The sequence below is a fragment of the Pectinophora gossypiella genome, unplaced genomic scaffold (genome assembly GCF_024362695.1).
Source record: "Pectinophora gossypiella unplaced genomic scaffold, ilPecGoss1.1 Pgos_42, whole genome shotgun sequence".
Taxonomy (NCBI): Eukaryota; Metazoa; Arthropoda; class Insecta; order Lepidoptera; family Gelechiidae; genus Pectinophora; species Pectinophora gossypiella.
This window is the reverse complement of record NW_026063252.1, coordinates 116,620-135,034: the sequence shown is the minus strand read 5'-3', so window position 1 is coordinate 135,034 and position 18,415 is coordinate 116,620. Positions and strand designations below refer to the sequence as shown.

The 18,415-nt window shown below is 34.3% G+C and overlaps 1 protein-coding gene across 2 annotated transcripts; it reads right to left on the bottom strand.

Annotated features, from left to right (window-relative positions):
• Nucleotides 1-11,878: 11,878 nt before the first annotated feature.
• LOC126381268 (uncharacterized) lies at nt 11,879-15,066 on the bottom strand. Of its 2 annotated transcripts, none has more exons than XM_050030766.1 (2): nt 14,024-15,066; nt 11,879-12,803 (listed from the first exon to the last, which is right to left on the bottom strand). In XM_050030766.1, exons 1-2 carry the CDS (start codon nt 14,638-14,640, stop codon nt 12,737-12,739), a joined length of 684 nt encoding a protein of 227 aa, XP_049886723.1. In that variant the 5' UTR covers nt 14,641-15,066; the 3' UTR covers nt 11,879-12,736. The 2 variants fall into 2 exon arrangements, with proteins under 2 accessions (XP_049886723.1, XP_049886724.1); XM_050030767.1 differs by lacking the exon at nt 11,879-12,803 and adding an exon at nt 13,435-13,536.
• Between the last annotated feature and the right edge of the window lie 3,349 nt (nt 15,067-18,415).

Here is an 18,415-nt window from a genome sequence, read left to right as displayed (position 1 = left end):
GAGACATCCAGCGCAGGACGAGATTAATATTTTTTGTAAAAACCTACTTTGTAAAATCATTTATAAACTTATTTTATTACTAAAGGTGGAGGGATGTAGTATTTAAGGGTACTTATGTAAAACTTTATGGCAATTTACCCTCAAGTATGAGGCTTTGTGAACGTCAGTCTGTCGCGAACGATTAAACGTTAACGTTGTACATACGACTTTGATTTGACATTATTCCCTTAAACATCACATTATTATAGAATTTCTGTATTGTACATATTCAAATTCAAATTCAAAAATATCTTTATTCAGTAGGTAACATAGTTACACTTTGAATCGTCAATTTTTACATAACGAACGTCTCATCCGCCTAAAACTACTGCAGCTTCTCACAACCTGTATAGCCGGGGAAAAGAAGCTGCAAGAAAAACCTCGGCACAGGGCCCTAGACGTTCTTTAAAATAAAAATAGGTAAAAAAACTTTTTAAGTTAAACGGTTTTATGTTAAACATACATTGCAATGTTTAAGCTAAATGTACTAAAAACCAAAAAATAATAAAATAGATACAGTCGTGGGAATTATAAACATATGCATAGACTAGACTAAAATAAAACCGTGGGGCACGTCAATTGTCTACAATCGTTGATTAAAATGTTTGTTTTGTAATGTTACACTATAATTAGGCAGTTGTTCAACCGACAACGATGGACGTGTGATAAGTAGGGCTAGAATGTGGAAACAAGCTAGCAAGCTCGCTAGCAAAACATATGATAAAAGTACTACTCGCTCACCACTATGAAACCCTAAAACTCGCTTATAATCGAGCTTGCTAGCTTGTTTCCACATTCTAGCCCTACTTATCACACGTCCATCGTTGTCGGTTGAACAACTGCCTAATTATAGTGTAACATTACAAAACAAACATTTTAATCAACGATTGTAGACAATTGACGTGCCCCACGGTTTTATTTTAGTCTAGTCTATGCATATGTTTATAATTCCCACGACTGTATCTATTTTATTATTTTTTGGTTTTTAGTACATTTAGCTTAAACATTGCAATGTATGTTTAACATAAAACCGTTTAACTTAAAAAGTTTTTTTACCTATTTTTATTTTCTAGTTTTTAGTTTTTATTTCGCATTCTGTTTAATTCATTTAGTGCTTCATTATTGCAAGGTTTCGTGCCCGTTAGTTTATTGCAGTCCAACTCCTCTATACGTAGTCCCTGCAAAGATCTTACTATACTAAGAGCCACGTAGGCTTGACCTTCTTCAAACAGTTTCGCACCTAAGTATACGACTGCGTGATCCACAGTGCTGCCCTGCATTTTATGTATTGTAGAAGCCCATGATAGTATTAAAGGCAACATTCTTCTTTCAGCCGTCATCCCAGATTCAATTTCTAAATTTTAATCTTATTATTATACGCCATTTAGTGGCTGCGCCCATCTTAAATATTGAGGTTGTATAGTGCACTGTATTCTTCTTGTCAAGCCCTTTTATTTGATACCCATATTGGTGGGATTGATAAAAAATTGTTATAAGCCATTTGGTAGCGGCGGCCATCTTAGATTTCAATTTTGCATAGTAAATTGTATTCTACTTGTTGAGACCTTTCATTTGATACTCATGTTGATGGGATTGATAAAACCTAAGTTATCCGCCATTTTGTAGAGGCCGCCATCTTGGATTTTAATTTTATATAGTACGTTGTATTCTACTGGTTGAGCACTTTCATTTGATACCCATATTGATAGGATTGATAAAACCTACGTTATCCGCCATTTTGTAGCGGCCGCCATCTTGGATTTAATTTTTTTTTAATATATTGTATTCTGCTTGTTGAGCCCTTTCATTTGATACCCATATTGATGGGATTGATAAAACCTACGTTATCCGACGTGTTGGGGATGCCGGGATATTTCTTCTTCGTGTTTCACATTAAAACTCGATATTACTTATTGTTCTTTTATTATAATACTTCTTCATCAAAAATCTTACACCACGTTCTATAATATTTTTCCAGAGAGAGAGTTAAACCAAAGACAATCACTTTTTTTATTTTATAGAAGTAAAGCGCCATAAAGTATAACCTATATAATTTAAAGGTTTTGGATGAGTGGACATTGGTCTCAACAATCTCTCCCTCAATGTTCACTCATTACAAAAACATAAACATTATTAAAAAAACATAAGAAACATATCCCCTATCATAATAACCAAAAAATAAAACTTCTAAATGATACTAACATAAACAACATATTCTTTAAATAAACACCCTACTCTTTCAAAAAACAACCAACACCAAAAAAAAAACTAACTCAATTTACTTTTAAACATTATATAAAAAAAAACTAACCAAAATAATTCTTATACTAATCCACAGTCACTAACTATTAATTTATTTATTTCTCTATTTAACTTATTTAGTTAATCCTATATTTTTATATATTTATTTACTTTTATCTATTCTAACTTAATAACTTTCTTTTACTAACAGTAAATTCTTCAACGTTTTAAACTTACAACATAATTACATACAACATATTTTACTTTAAGTTTAGCATGTTAATTACCTTACAAAATCTTTCACCAACAAGAGGCTTGGTGAAAACATCAGCAAGTTGATCTACAGTTGAAATATATTTAACAGTGATCAATCCTTCTTCTACCTTTTGTTTAATGAAATTGAACTTTACATCAACATGTTTCAATCTCTTTTGGTCTGGATTTTTAACAGTTTTCATGGTGCTTTGATTATCTTCATAAATTACAACATTTTTAATATTAATATTTAAATCTGACAACAACTTATGTAACCAACATGCTTCTACGGATGCCTCACACAATGATACTAACTCTGCTTCTGTAGTACTAAGTGCTACTGTACTTTGTTTTCTAGATCTCCACGAAATTGTATTTCCAAACAATTTAAATATATATCCACTAGTAGATTTTCTATCACTATCTCGAGCAAAATCGGCATCAGCAAAACCTATCAGAATGTCACAGTCATTTAAGTTATTTTTATAATATATCAAGCTGTAATTTACTGTTTGTTTAACATATCTAAGTACTCTTTTTAAAGCTTTCCACAACTTTAGAGTTGGTTTTGACTGAAATCTACTTAAATATGATACTGATGTGGCAAAGTCTGGTCTGGTGCTTACCATGGCGTACATTAAAGAACCTATCAAAGATCTACATTGGTATTCAAGAGACATATCAATTTCTGAATCATCAAACTCAAGTTTAAAGTTTAAGTCCATCGGTGAGTTACAACCTTTGCAGTCAATCATGTTATATTTTAATAAAACATTTTGTAAATATTTGGTTTGATTTATTGAAATGCACCCTGAATTATTTTGAATGCTAATTCCAAGGTAAGTTAAATTATCAGAACCTAAATCCTTCATTCTAAATTGTGTTTTCAAAAATAACTTTATCTTTTCTATCTCTTTTTCATTTGGCAATTATGAGTAAATCATCTACATATAAAAGTATATAGATTTCACCTTTGTTATAGAGGCAGTAATCATTTTGTGAACGGATAAATCCATAATTTGTAATTACTTCAGTGAATTTTTCATACCAGTATTTTGGTGATTTCTTGAGTCCGTATAATGACTTTTGAAGTTTCAACACATGACTTTCTGGAATATCTAGTCCTTGTGGAGGTTTCAAATATACATCTTCATCTATCCTCCCATATAAAAATGCTCCTTTTACATCCATCTGATGGATTTTGTATTCTTTTTGTGCGGCAATAGATAATAAAACTCTCAATGTTTGAAGCTTCAGTACTGGTGAGTATATATCTTCTAAATTCTCCTTCTGTTGAAAACCTCTTACTACTAATCTTGCTTTGCATATTTCCTCATTTCCTACTTCTTTTCTTGTAAATATCCATTTACTATCCAGTAACCTTTCCTTTTCTGGTTTATGTACAATTCTCCATGTGTCACTATCCTTTAATACTTTTAATTCTTCAGCTACTGCCTTTTCCCATTCTACTTTATCTTCTCTTTTATTTATATCATCAAAATTTAATGGTACGTCTTGTTGACTTGTCAATAGAGCATACAACGCTTCATCTTCTGAACTTAAATCCAATTCATACTCCTCTTGCCACTTTGGCTTCACTATCTTCCTTTTATCTCTCCCTCTTTCTTGTAATTTAATCTCTTTCTTCTCCTTGTTGTCACGTCCTGGTTTTCCATAAATTTTCTTCTCTTTATTTTCCTGTCTTGGCTTTATACTAATTATATTTTCTTCTACTTCACATATTTTTTCTTTACATACTTCTTCTTGACATTCCTGATATTCTTCATTTTCATCTTCTTTGTCTCCTTCTGTATCATCTAGTTTTTCTTTATCCATATTACACGGTATATAACAATATTCATCTTCTTTCTTTTGTTTTTCATTGAATACTACATTTCTCCCAACTATAACCTTATTTGTCTCCTCATCATATAATTTATATCCAGAAGTACTATATCCTATAAATATCATCCTTTTTCCATTATTATCCAGTTTCTGTCTCAACTCTTTAGGAACATAATTATATGCTACACATCCAAATACTCTCATATTCGATACATTTGGTACTCTTCCTTCCCATAATTCTGAAGGGGTCTTGTCCTTTCCCAATGTTGGGCTTCTATTCGTAACATATGCTGAGAATAACACAGCATGCCCCCAAAAGTCCTTTCCAAGTTTAGAATCAATGAGAATTGTCCTCACCTTTTCTACTAAAGTCCTGTTCATTCGTTCCGCTACTCCGTTCATCTGTGGGTTATACGGCACTGTGTGTTGCATCTGTATACCTTTGTCATAGCAAAAATCTTGAAATTCCCTTGATACATATTCCCTACCATTATCTGATCTCAACTTCAAAAGGTTAGTTTGAAAATGATTAGTTGCATAATTATAATAAATTTTGAATTTTTCAAAAACTTCACTTTTGTTTGAAATTAAATATACAATTACAAAATGTGTGTAATCATCAATGAATGTTACAAAATATTTATATCCTTCTTTAGTAGCTGGATTTATGGGACCACACACATCGGTGTGTACTAACTCAAGAGGCCTAGTTGCCCTACGTCCTGATTTATTGAAAGGTAATTTTGTCATTTTTCCTACTAAACATGGTTCACATAAAGTATGATCTATTGTGTTATTTTTTAAGTTATCTAATCCATGGACCATTTGTCTCTGTGCAAGTAAATTTAAGTTTTTTAATCCTAAATGACCAAACCTTCTATGCCACAACTGTAACATATCACTTTCATGTTTTGATATAAAGTTACTCTCAATTTCAAATTGTGGAAACACTTTAATAGTGTACAATGAACCCTCAATATTGCCTATCAAAGATAGATAATTGTGTTTATATATTCTCACTTTGCCGTTAGAAAATTCAACTTTGAAACCACTGTTTTCTATTTTAGATACAGACAATAAATTTTTTCTCAATTCCGGTACATAATAAACATTTTTTATAGTAAAGTCAGAACATCTTTGTCCTACATAAGCTTTCACATATATATTTCCAATTCCTACTGCTGTTAAAGTTACACCATTTTTAGCTGCAGCTATAATTTTTGGTTTACTTAATTCCACATATTCGTAAAAATAATCTTTAGTATTAATTAAATGATCAGAGCAGCCAGAGTCAATACACCAAGTTAACGTTTCACTTTCATTATTCAATTTTACTCGCTCACCTGAAAATTCCTTGTCCGTTCCTGAACAATATGCACCTTCCTCTGCTGACATGTCTGCAGCAAACGTCTGATTTTGCCATCCCCGTTGTCCGTTACCTGTTCTTCCATTCCCACGAAATCCTCTGTTTGGTCCTTGATATCCTTTCTGTCCTCGTCTAGGTGTATATGATTGTCCTCGTCTGGGTGTATATGTCTGTCCTCTTCCGGGTGTATATATCTGTCCACTTCCAGGAGTATATGTCTGTCCTCTTCCAGATGTATATGTCTGTCCACTTCCAGGAGTATATGTCTGTCCTCTTCCAGGAGTATACTGCCCACTTGACCAAGTTCTTGAACGGCATTCATATTTTCTATGTCCTTCCTTTCCGCATTGAAAACATGTAAAAGCAGTTTTATAATGTCCTTTTTCTATTTTTTCTATTTTGTTTCTTTTTTCTTCTTCACCAAGTAGACGATCTTTCACTATGTCGACTGTAAGGTTGGGCATTGATTCCAGTGTTGTTACAATAATGTCATATGACGATGGCATTGACAACAATATAATATTTATTTTTTCTTCTTCGCTCAATGGACTTCCGGCATCCCTTAGTTGATTAAATAATTTAGATAATGTCAAAAAATGATCACATAGTGGTGTACCTTCTATGTATTTTATGTCCGTTAATTGTCGTCTCAAAAATAGTTTGCTTCTTGTTCCTTTCTTCATGAAATTACTTTCCAATTTTTGAATCATATTATAGGCTGTGTCTTCATCTTGAATGTAATCTAAATATGTGTCGGCCACTGCGCCAATTATTATGCTTTGAGCACGTGCTTCAGCTTTTGTGTTTTCTTTATTACTCGCAAACTCGATATTTTTTATAGCATCCAAACATTCATTTTCTCTCAATATTGCGCTAATTCTGAATTTCCATACTGCATAGTCTTCGCCGGCAAATTGTCTAATATTACAATGAAATTTCTGGAATTCCGATGACGCCATTTTTCCTTATTAGAATCTTGTTGATTTTCTTACTAATTTCTTTGAACCACGCTCTGCTACCACTGTTGGGGATGCCGGGATATTTCTTCTTTATTTTTCTCATTAAAACTCGATATTACTTATTGTTCTTTTATTATAATACTTCTTCATCAAAAATCTTACACCACGTTCTATAATATTTTTCCAGAGAGAGAGTTAAACCAAAGACAATCACTTTTTTTATTTTATAGAAGTAAAGCGCCATAAATTAAAGGTTTTGGATGCACCTATATAATTTAAAGGTTTTGGATGAGTGGACATTGGTCTCAACACGACGGATTGATAAAACCTACGTTATCCGCCATTTTGTAGCGGCCGCCATCTTGGATTTAAATTTTTTTTAGTATATTGTATTCTGCTTGTTGAGTTCTTTCATTTGATACTCATATTGATGGGATTGATAAAACCTACGTTATCCGCCATTTTGTAGCGGCCGCCATCTTGGATTTATAATGATAATGAATTATTATAATTGTATTGTCACCAAAATCCAAAGTGTATACAAAATTTCAGATTAATCGGTTGACAGGAAGAGGGTGAAATTTGAATTACTAAATTTGACCCAAGAATAAATAAAACAAACGGGGTGAGCTAAATATAAAACCGTTTAATTTTGCATAGTAAATTGTATTCTACTTGTTGAGACCTTTCATTTGATACCCATGTTGATGGGATTGATAAAACCTAAGTTATCCGCCATTTTGTAGAGGCCGCCATCTTGGATTTTAATTTTATATAGTACATTGTATTCTACTGGTTGAGCACTTTCATTTGATACCCATATTGATAGGATTGATAAAACCTACGTTATCCGCCATTTTGTAGCGGCCGCCATCTTGGATTTAATTTTTTTTTAGTATATTGTATTCTGCTTGTTGAGCCCTTTCATTTGATACCCATATTGATGGGATTGATAAAACCTACGTTATCCGCCATTTTGTAGCGGCCGCCATCTTGGATTTATAATGATAATGAATAAACATAATTGTATTGTCACCAAAATCCAAAGTGTATACAAAATTTCAGATTAATCGGTTGACAGGAAGAGGGTGAAATTTGAATTACTAAATTTGACCCAAGAATAAAACAAACGGGGTGAGCTAAATAAAACCGTTTAAAAATAAAAATAAACATAAAAATTAAGCAAAATTAAAAATTTTGAAAAAAACCCACGACGGTAAAAATCTCATCGAAAAAGAATAAAATAACTCAAAACCCCCGACTTAACCCAATTATTATGTAACGAAATATTATATTAGACTTAAAAATACTTTCTAAAAAAGAGTTGATATCTCGAGACATCGGTAATAGATATACTTAAGTACCTAACAATGAATATGGATGTTTACAGTTTTTTCCTAACGTGTCTGTTTCTCGAAGATATACTTAAATGTAGCGATAATAATTTTACCATAATACATAACCGAGGAATATCCGTCGGGGGCTGCCATTAACCCAGCTAAAGTTTTTCTAGTGACGTGAATACAATTATTGAAGAATTGTAGATGTTTAACGACGACATAAAATACACTTATGAGTATGATTAATTTTTTGTTGAAATTTCATATAGAAAAGGCAGCCCCCGACGGATATTCCTCGGTTATGTATTATGGTAAAATTATTATCGCTACATTTAAGTATATCTTCGAGAAACAGACACGTTAGGAAAAAACTGTAAACATCCATATTCATTGTTAGGTACTTAAGTATATCTATTACCGATGTCTCGAGATATCAACTCTTTTTTAGAAAGTATTTTTAAGTCTAATATAATATTTCGTTACATAATAATTGGGTTAAGTCGGGGGTTTTGAGTTATTTTATTCTTTTTCGATGAGATTTTTACCGTCGTGGGTTTTTTTCAAAATTTTTCATTTTGCTTAATTTTATTTCAGACTTTTTAGAGAGCATATACGAATTATAATCTATACTAGCTTTTGCCCGCGACTTCGTCCGCGTAGCGTGTTATAAAAGAGAGATCTTTGTGTGTGTGGGAGTGCATGTCAAATTTCAAGCATCTAACTTATGCAGTATAGATTTTTTCATACAACATTTTTTCCCCGCTAACTCCCATTTTTCAAAACGCAGCCATAACTAAACTTAGGTATGCATGCATGCTAGATTAAAAACATCTACTCCTATCTTACGCGGTTATGATTTTTTCATACAAATGTTTTTTCCCGCTAACTCCCATTCCCGTGGGAATTTTGCAATATCCTGTTGCAACTAAGCTTTAAGTTTACTAAGGTACCTGCATGTCAAATTTCAAACGTCTAACTTGAGTGGTTTAGATTTTTCATACAAAAGGATTTTCCCGTTCCCGTAAGAATTTCGGGAATTCCTTTCTTAGTGCACCTCTACGGTACCTAAGGTACCTGCATGTTAAAGTTGAAACGTCTAACTTGAGTGGTTTAGATTTTTCATCCAAAAGGATTTTCCCGCTAATTCCCGTTCCCGTAGGAATTTCGGGAATTCCTTTCTTAGTGCACCTCTACGGTACCTAAGCTACGTCTCTTCCAAATTTCAAGTGCCTACGTTTAGCCGTTTAGGCTGTGCGTTGATATGTCAGTCAGTCAGTTTCTCCTTTTATATATTTAGATATTTCCGTCATACATGATTTCTATGTAACTTTAACCATTAAGGCTGCTCACGCGACGGAAGCTTAAAAAATGGTATAACTTCTCCCGTTTTCCCAAAATTTCCCTTCACTACTCTGCTCCTATTGATTGTAGCGTGATGAAAAGTATACTATAACCTGCCCAGGAGTATGAAGAATATTTGTACCAAGTTTCATTAAAATCCGTCCAGTAGTTTTTGTTCACTATTTTGATTGATAAAAGAATGTTCTAATGCAGCAGGGCGTTATTAACAAAAAGTCACTTTTACAATCACTTGTTATTTATTTATATGTGAAAGAAAAAAGGTACAAAACACAGTACACTAAATACACGTATTGACGCTGCGGAGGTTGGGCGAACAGAGAGAGAATGAAGGGAAGAATGAATTTAGTATGAATCCTGTGAATGAATACTAAACATTTCTCGCCACCCCTAAAAAGGTGAAAAACTTAAAATAAAGTTTATATAAAAATAAATGTTTGACTTTAGGAGTCCTGTTTTTTATTTAAGTAGCAAATAGAACCAACCTTAATATGTAGACCATTAGTATCACAAGATTAAGATATCCTACTATCATTAATTAGAAGAATAGATCCTTAAGTATTAAGTACACAAGATAATTATTATCTACATCAATAGCAACAAAGGAAGTACATCGTAACAGTAAGTATATTTGGTAAAGGTAAGTAAGGTAAGTAATTAAATTTTAATTTAGTAAGTTAGGGGTAGTGTTACACAGTAGGCAAACTATAGTCAAACTTTACTCTATATACTTAATAGATTGAGTATGTACTTAATAAAGAGAATATTTAAATGGCAAGTATTTAGCATATTTTACAAAACAAATTTATAGCAAGATTTAAAGTAGATAAAATTATAGGATTTACAAGGTAAGATATTTTTTTTTTATGCTATTATTATTTATATAGGATACAAATTATAGGCTAAATAGAGTAGGTATGATATCATTCAAAGTTTAACATTATGCATAATACGAAGGTAAGTAAGTAATTTAAAGTAATTTATCTTAAGTTAAACAGCTTAATACAAGCAAGTAGGTACTTAAATTAGGTAATTTATACATATGACAAAACTAATAATAAGTATTATGTAGTTAGGTACATTACAAAGTATCATTCAGTCTTACTTGGCAATAAAATTAGCTTATGTATAGGTCTAGTAAAGTTACCTTTAGAAGTACGAACAACTACTGATCTAATTAGACCATCAGTTTTATTAATATTCGTAGAAACAACTCTGCCCAAGGGCCAAAAAGTAGGAGGAGTAGCCTCATCTTTAATGATAACTAAGTCTCCACAATTTAAGTTTTTATGAACATTAAGCCATTTATTTCTAGTTTGTAATTCTGATAAGTAGCAAGAGTAAAATTGTTTCCAAAATCTTTGTTTTATTTGTATTATTCTTTTATAAACATTTAATCTATTTTCATTAATGTCAAGCTGATTAGGTTCAGGTAAGTCAGTTAGCGCTGTGCCAATGATAAAATGAGCAGGGGTCAAGCAAGTTAAGTCATTAGGCAAATCAGTTATAGGATATAAGGGCCTAGAGTTCAGAATCCCTTCTACCTGTACCAACACAGTGTAAAGTAACTCATATGTCAATTTAGTACTAAATAAGTATCTTTTAAGCAATGATTTAACAGATTTAATGCCTGCCTCGTATATACCGCCCATATGGCTTGCTAGAGGAATAGTAAATTTAAATTCAATGCAGTTTGAGGCGCAGAAGTCTGTTATTTCACTGTAACATTTGTCATTTAAAAACATCTTATATAAGTCATGTAATTCTGATTTAGAGCCTTTAAAATTGGTTGCATTATCTGTATACAAACAAGTAGGAATACCTCGTCTAGATACAAATCTTTTCAGGGCACATATAAAGGCTTGAGTGGACAAATCAGTGACCAACTCCAAGTGAATTGCACGAGTAGCCATACACACAAATAAACATATGTAACCTTTAGAATATCTACAGTTTCTAGTCATAGAACTCCTTATGGCTATGGCGCCACTATAATCAATCCCTACGTGGGTAAACGCACGAGTAAGCGTGACTCGAGGTGCGGGTAAGTTAGACATTTGCTGTCCACAGACTGATCCACGATACCTAATACATCTAGTACAAGAATGTATACATTTCTTTACTTCACGTCTACCACCTATAGGCCAATATGTAAGTCTTATGTTGTAGAGTGTGTTCTGTATGCCAGCGTGAAGAAGTTTGTAGTGATAGTGACGTATTATCAGTGTGGTTATGTGGTCTTTGTTTGGTAGTATGATAGGGTGAGCCTGATTGTATGGTATGTCTGAGTGTTGTATGCGACCTCCAACTCGTAAGATGTTGTCATTATCTAAGAAAGGGTTCAGTTTTCTAATAGGGCTAGAAGTAAAAGTATATAATTTGTGAGAGCTTGTCAGAGGTTGGATATGTATGTTAGTGTTGTGTTGTAAAGTCTCTAATTCCTCAATAAATAAATAAATAAATAAATAAATTCTTGGATTTCCTTATGGAATGAATGATGCTGTGTGGCCTGTAGAATGAAAGTCTGTGAGTGTTTAAGCTCTGAAACAGATAAATGAGAAGTAAGTTTATTATGCTTGTTTTTCAAATTATGTATGAATCTGAATAAGTATGAAATTGATCTAGACAAGTTAGTATAGCTAGAAAACCTTTTAAAATGCTCATAGAAAAATGAATAATTAATACCTGTTGTAGAGCAAATATTAACCACTTGAGCAGTAGATATTATATCATCATTATTCTGTGTAGTGGTTGAGGTGTACAACTCCTCACAGTATTTGTCATCAGGAGAGATTAACTTTTGTGTAGACAGTACTTCCTCCTGTTCCCGGAAAGATTGGAGTATGCCATCTGTGGGAGTAGGTGATAAATGCATGCTAACAGGTGTAGTGCAGTCAGAAGTAAGCTCACTAGAATCAGGAATGTAAGAACCTGATACAACCCATCCTAGGGTAGTTTCAATTAAGAAAGGTAAGCATGAACCAAGTTTTATACGTCCTGTCAGTAGTATGGAGTAGAAGAGCTCAGCTCCAATAAGCAAGTCAATTGAGCTAGGTATGAAAAAAGTAGGGTCAGCAAGCGTGTGTGCTTGTTTAGTTGGTATGTGCCAGGTATGTGTAGGTATATAGTTGTGTGGTAGCGGCACTGCTATATTATCCAACACAATGAATGTGAGATCAGCCTTGTAGTTAGTATAACGTGAAGAAATACTAGTATGTATACTCATTTGAGATTGTTTTTGGGTGTTACCTATGCCACTAATATTACAAATATCACCTTTACATGCAAGCTGAAGCATGGATGCCAGTCTGTGGGTAGCAATGTTGACCTCGCTACCTGCGTCCAGGAGAGCTCGAGCGTTTATCCACTTTCCGGATGCATCTTGGATTTGGATGATGGCTGTGGAAAGCAATATTTGATGTCTGTTAGTATGAGATGAAAGCACAGTAGAAGGCGTAGCGTGAGTGTGTGTAGTGTTAGGCAATTTAATGTTGTCAGTAGATGCATGTGGTTGCATTTGAGTGTAGCTAGTATTAGGTGTACCTATAGAAGTAGCGGTTGCATGTGGTTGCAGGGGAGTGTAGCTAGAATTGGGTGTACCCATAGAAGTAGTGGTTGCATGTGGTTGCAGGTGAGTGTAGCTAGAGTTAGGTGTACCTATAGAAGTAGCAGTTGCATATGGTTGCAGGTGAGTGTAGCTAAGATTGGGTGTACCCATAGAAGTAGCAGTTGCATGTGGTTGCAGTTGAGTGTAGCTAGAGTTAGGTGTACCTATAGAAGTAGCAGTTGCATGTGGTTGCGGGTGAGTGTAGCTAGGATTGGGTGTACCCATAGAAGTAGCAGTTGCATGTGGTTGCAGTTGAGTGTAGCTAGAGTTAGGTGTACCTATAGAAGTAGCAGTTGCATGTCGTTGCAGGTGAATGTAGCTAGGATTGGGTGTACCCATAGAAGTAGCAGTAGGTAGAGAAACAATGTTAGATTGCACCGGAGGTAAGTCATTGCAATATAAATCTGCAGAAGCAAAGCTAACCTGCTGTTGCTGTAGATTTCTGTCCATATGTATACTGGTGTGATGTCTACCATGGCATGTTAGACATTTGTATTTTGAGCACACATGATTTGCTCGGTAGGGCTGTAAACAGTTATAACACAATGATTTAGCTTTAATCATTTTTATACGATCATTAACTGAGAGTTCTAAGTAATTAGGACACTTGTGCAATTGATGTTGGTTTTGACACAATATACAAGATGAATTTACAGCAGATGTGACATGGGAGGTTTTGACATATGTCTTATCAATGTACTTATCAGCATTTAACATTTCAAATGCAGTTCTACGCGCGTTAAGGAACTCAAGCAATTCACACATTGTAGGGATCGTATTTTCCTTTCTATTGAGCTCCCATGCAGCTCGCAATGAATTATCAAGTTTTTGAGAGATTATAAACACTAATAATGCGTCCCAACTGTCAACTGGTAGCTTAATAGCCTTTAATGAGTCTAAACTTTGTTGTAATGTTACTAAGAAATCTTTAAGGTTATATCTTGTGATAGTTGAAAAATTAGTGATCGATTTCAAGTGATAGTTAACAATTATTGTTGTTTTATTTTCGTACCTTCTTGATAGAATTTCCATGGCCTTGGTATAATTTTCCTCCGTCACTAGCAATGAGGATATAAGGATCGCTGCTTCTCCCGTGAGTGACGACTTCAGATATTGTAATTTGTTGACCACTGGTATGTCGGTGTCATCTACGGAAGCCATGAAGATATTCTTGAATGCCGGCCATTGCCGAATATCACCATCGAACCTTGGTAATTCCAGTTGAGGTAACTTAACGCGTGGTTTCTTGTACATGGTATCGTGATTCAAGGTCGAACTAAGCTGTTGATGATCTGTTGACAATCGTGCGGTAATAATAGGCCCAGTTAGTAAGGCGTCCATTTTCGACTTCACCAAGTAATATTTGTCTTCAAAAGTTTGTCGTTCTTGCTCGTAAATCTCTTGACGTTCTGGATCGTCGCATTCACAGCACTCGATCGCAGATTGCAACTCGTCGAATCTAATGAAAATTTTCTCCAGTTCGGCTTGACGCGCCTTGATCTCATGAAGTGTATTGTTCGTAGCACTATAACTTTGTATGAAATTACATATACGTGTGAGTTTTCCTTTTAATGAACTTCTCTGTTGTTTTAATTGTTGTAATTCTTGAAAATTATCTTGTTCCGTCATGTCGAAAAAATAACACGTAGAAAAACAATAGAAAAAATGAAAGAAGCCTGATGACGTTGAAATAAGCCTGTCGCTTCTTTTTTTTGTGTCAATTTTTTTGGCCTGGACTCGAGTGTTTTAAGACCGATATTGACAAATATAGGTTGCTTCTGCCCGCCGCCCGCCAGAGTGCAGCACAATCTGAATGAATTGATGAATGTTGAATGGATCACTTGGTCACGTGACGACCTCCTTGAGACAAAGATTAGACACAATTTTTCACAAAATGGCGATCTTGTTCACGCGCACAATGACCCTCACGACTCGAAGGACCACAAAAATGTTCACTATTTTGATTGATAAAAGAATGTTCTAATGCAGCAGGGCGTTATTAACAAAAAGTCACTTTTACAATCACTTGTTATTTATTTATATGTGAAAGAAAAAAGGTACAAAACACAGTACACTAAATACACGTATTGACGCTGCGGAGGTTGGGCGAACAGAGAGAGAATGAAGGGAAGAATGAATTTAGTATGAATCCTGTGAATGAATACTAAACAGTGTTTGTTTCTATAAGGAACATACAGACAGACAGACAGACAAAAATTTTACTGATTGCATTTTTGGCATCAGTATCGATCACTAAATATATTTAATGTACAGAATTGACCTCTCTACAGATTTATTATAAGTATAGATAATGTGTAGGTAAGATCTCGCAAAACAATAAGTGTGATTCATCCTACCACATAATATTAAGTCCCTTATTAAATATTATACAGTTGCTTTCTGTTTAAAGTTACCTCTATAACACTCATCTGAGAACATGCACCAATCACCCACGAACTCATTCCTGAAATCCGCATTGAAATCAGACAATACGTTTTAATTTTAATAATATTGCAATATAAACGTTTCACACTAATATATTTATTTATTTATTTATTTATTTCAAATCGGGAAACAAACAGCTTAAATAACAATTTAAAAATGCAAATAGTTTGTACATTAGCCAATGAAGTCTCCACTTATAACTAATACATGCATCACTGAGAAGTAGACAGAAGCAATAAATAAATTAAGTAAGCAAGCAATACAAAAATAGAAAGAAAAGTATATAGCAGCGCCTCCTAGTGAGTTAATATCATAAGACTTAGACCATGCACCATTCAACTACGAACCCATTGCTGAAAACCGCATTGAAATTGGACAATTCGTTTTAATATTATTGCAATACTATTTTTCACTAATATTGTAGCACCCTCTAGTGAGTTAAAGACGTAATTTTTATTATTTGGGAACATGCAATAAGCTACCACGTACACATTGCCGAAAACAGAATTGTAATCGGACATTTCGTTTTGATTATATTGCAACATTGTTTTGCACTAATATTGTGGCGCCCCCTAGTGAGTTACAGCCATGACACCTGTCTAAGAGTATGAACTCATCTAACACAAACCCGTTATTGAAAACCGCCTCAAAATCGGATCATTAGTTTAAAAGATAGGTGGTAACATTACTTTGCACAAACGCACACACAAACATCTCTCACCCTAAACGCATATACCTGCTCCGTTCCGTCGTGGGTAATAATAAATGTAATTAAAATTATACTAACCGTAATTAACAACACTTTGCTTTACTTAATACATAACATACATAAACTGCCTATATACCTCCCACTGCTGGGCACAGGCCTCCCCTCAATCAACCGGAGGGGGTATGGAGCATACTCCACCACGCTGCTCCACTGCGGGTTGATGGAGGTGTTTTTACGGCTAATAGCCGGGACCAAGGGCTTAACGTGCCCTCCGAAGCACGGAATCATCTTATTTTTTCGGACAATCAGGTGATTCAAGCCTGAAAAGTCCTTACCAAACAAAGGACAGTCTCACAAAGTGATTTCGACAATGTCCCCATCGGGAATCGAACCCGGACCACCAGATCGTGAGCCTAACGCTCTAACCACTAGACCACGGAGGCTGTTTACTTAATACTACCTGATTATTGAGTGATGGGTTCAACTTTATGAATTAAATGAGGATTAATTGGATGAATTTGATTCACTTGACCACACAATCCACGTGCCACTTATAGTCGATCTTGATTTTTCTTTAATCTTCGCCAATCACTTCGTATTAATTTATCTACAATTTATTGATTGTGATCTTCTCTGAAATCTGGCTCGAAGGACCATGAATATGCCTGATATGCCTTTTTACTGATTTTTAAGGGATTTAGGTAGCAATGAAACAGCACCGTGTTCGACGTAATTACGTGTAATCAATGGAACCGAAAAAAAAAAACGCCTGTCAATTAACTAATAAAAACTATTGCAAATAAATTGCTATTATAAATTGAAGAGGCGTTTCGAATAATATTTATTCTAAACACTAATATTGTGGCGCCCCCTAGTGAGTTACAGACATGACACCTGTCTAATAACATGAACTCATCAAACACAAACCCGTTATTGAAAACCGCATCAAAATCGGATTATTAGTTTAGAAGATAATTAATAACATTTCTTTGCACAAACGCACACACAAACATCTCTCACCCTAAACGCATATACCTGCTCCGTTCCGTCGTGGGTAATAAAATATTGATATACAATTGAGTAATTTAGCTGCCTAATATCAGTTCTCAGACAGTTAATCCCATGCATTCATATCTTCTAAATAATCACTAACTTTATAATAACCTTTTTTGTAAAGTTTTTGTTTAACTACTGTCTTAAAGCAGTTGAAAGGCAAATTCTGAATGTCAATGGGAATCTTATTGTAAAAACGTATACATTGCCCCTTAAAAGATTTAGTAATCTTATGTAATCGACTGACTTGTAAAGCAAGTTTATTTTTATTCCGGGTATTAACGTTACAATTGTATAATTATCGGGCGTGCGATGGGAGCGCGAGGTGGAGAACAACTGGCTCTATATGCAAAAACTGCTAACATGCAAGTTTTTTTTTTTTTTTTCTTTTATTAAATAAAAATAACAACCTTAATCTAATACAATTTACTGTCCACCAAAATGGAGGGCCATTTGAACGTGGACTAGCCATCATCACTGGCGAGACATACAAAGAAGTATTATTATCCAAAATAAACAATTAGTTGAGTGTAGGTACGCAGCGTGAGCACATCTCGTCACACACACACACACCGATATAACTTACAATAACCTATTATGCGTTATACAATTCAAACTTGCAAACGGGTATCTGCAACATCGCATACCTAATATACCTCTAGAAGAAAACAGTTCAAGTCAGTTTGAGTACACAACTCGACTGATGAGCAAGTTTGTATTTCTGAGAACTGTGTCCCCACATCACTCCCCCCCCCCCCTTCACCAAAGAGAAAAAAAATAATATATCCAAAAACACATTTTTCAAACAAAAATATTAAAACATCATAATACATTTTCGACATCATTATACAACAATCTGCTGACGCGCTGCGACGCAGCGCGAGCGCCTATTCGCGGTAGGCAACCTGACACCTACGATATGCGCGTCCGCTTATCGCACGTATACAAGTCACGCTACCTTGGTACATCTGAATACATTATATTTAGAAACATTTGCTCACTGATGAATACCTTAGATCGAACACAACCACAAAAAAAATGTATACTATATAAATCTCAGTCCGCACTTAACACTAAAAACACTATGAACTGGTATGACGCAAATGGGTTGTGAAAGAACACATTTTAACTGCACTGAATGTATTTAACTGAACTAACTTTATCGCCCTTACCACACAAGTCCCGTTGTTAGGCGTA

What these genes read in the sequence shown, in the direction of transcription:
- LOC126381268 (XM_050030766.1), bottom strand. Translation starts at nt 14,640, where the DNA reads ATGACGGAACAAGATAATTTTCAAGAATTACAACAATTAAAACAACAG. An exon ending in ATGGAAATTCTATCAAGAAG is followed by an intron (nt 12,804 to 14,023) that starts GTACGAAAATAA and finishes TGCTTTCCACAG; the next exon opens with CCATCATCCAAATCCAAGAT.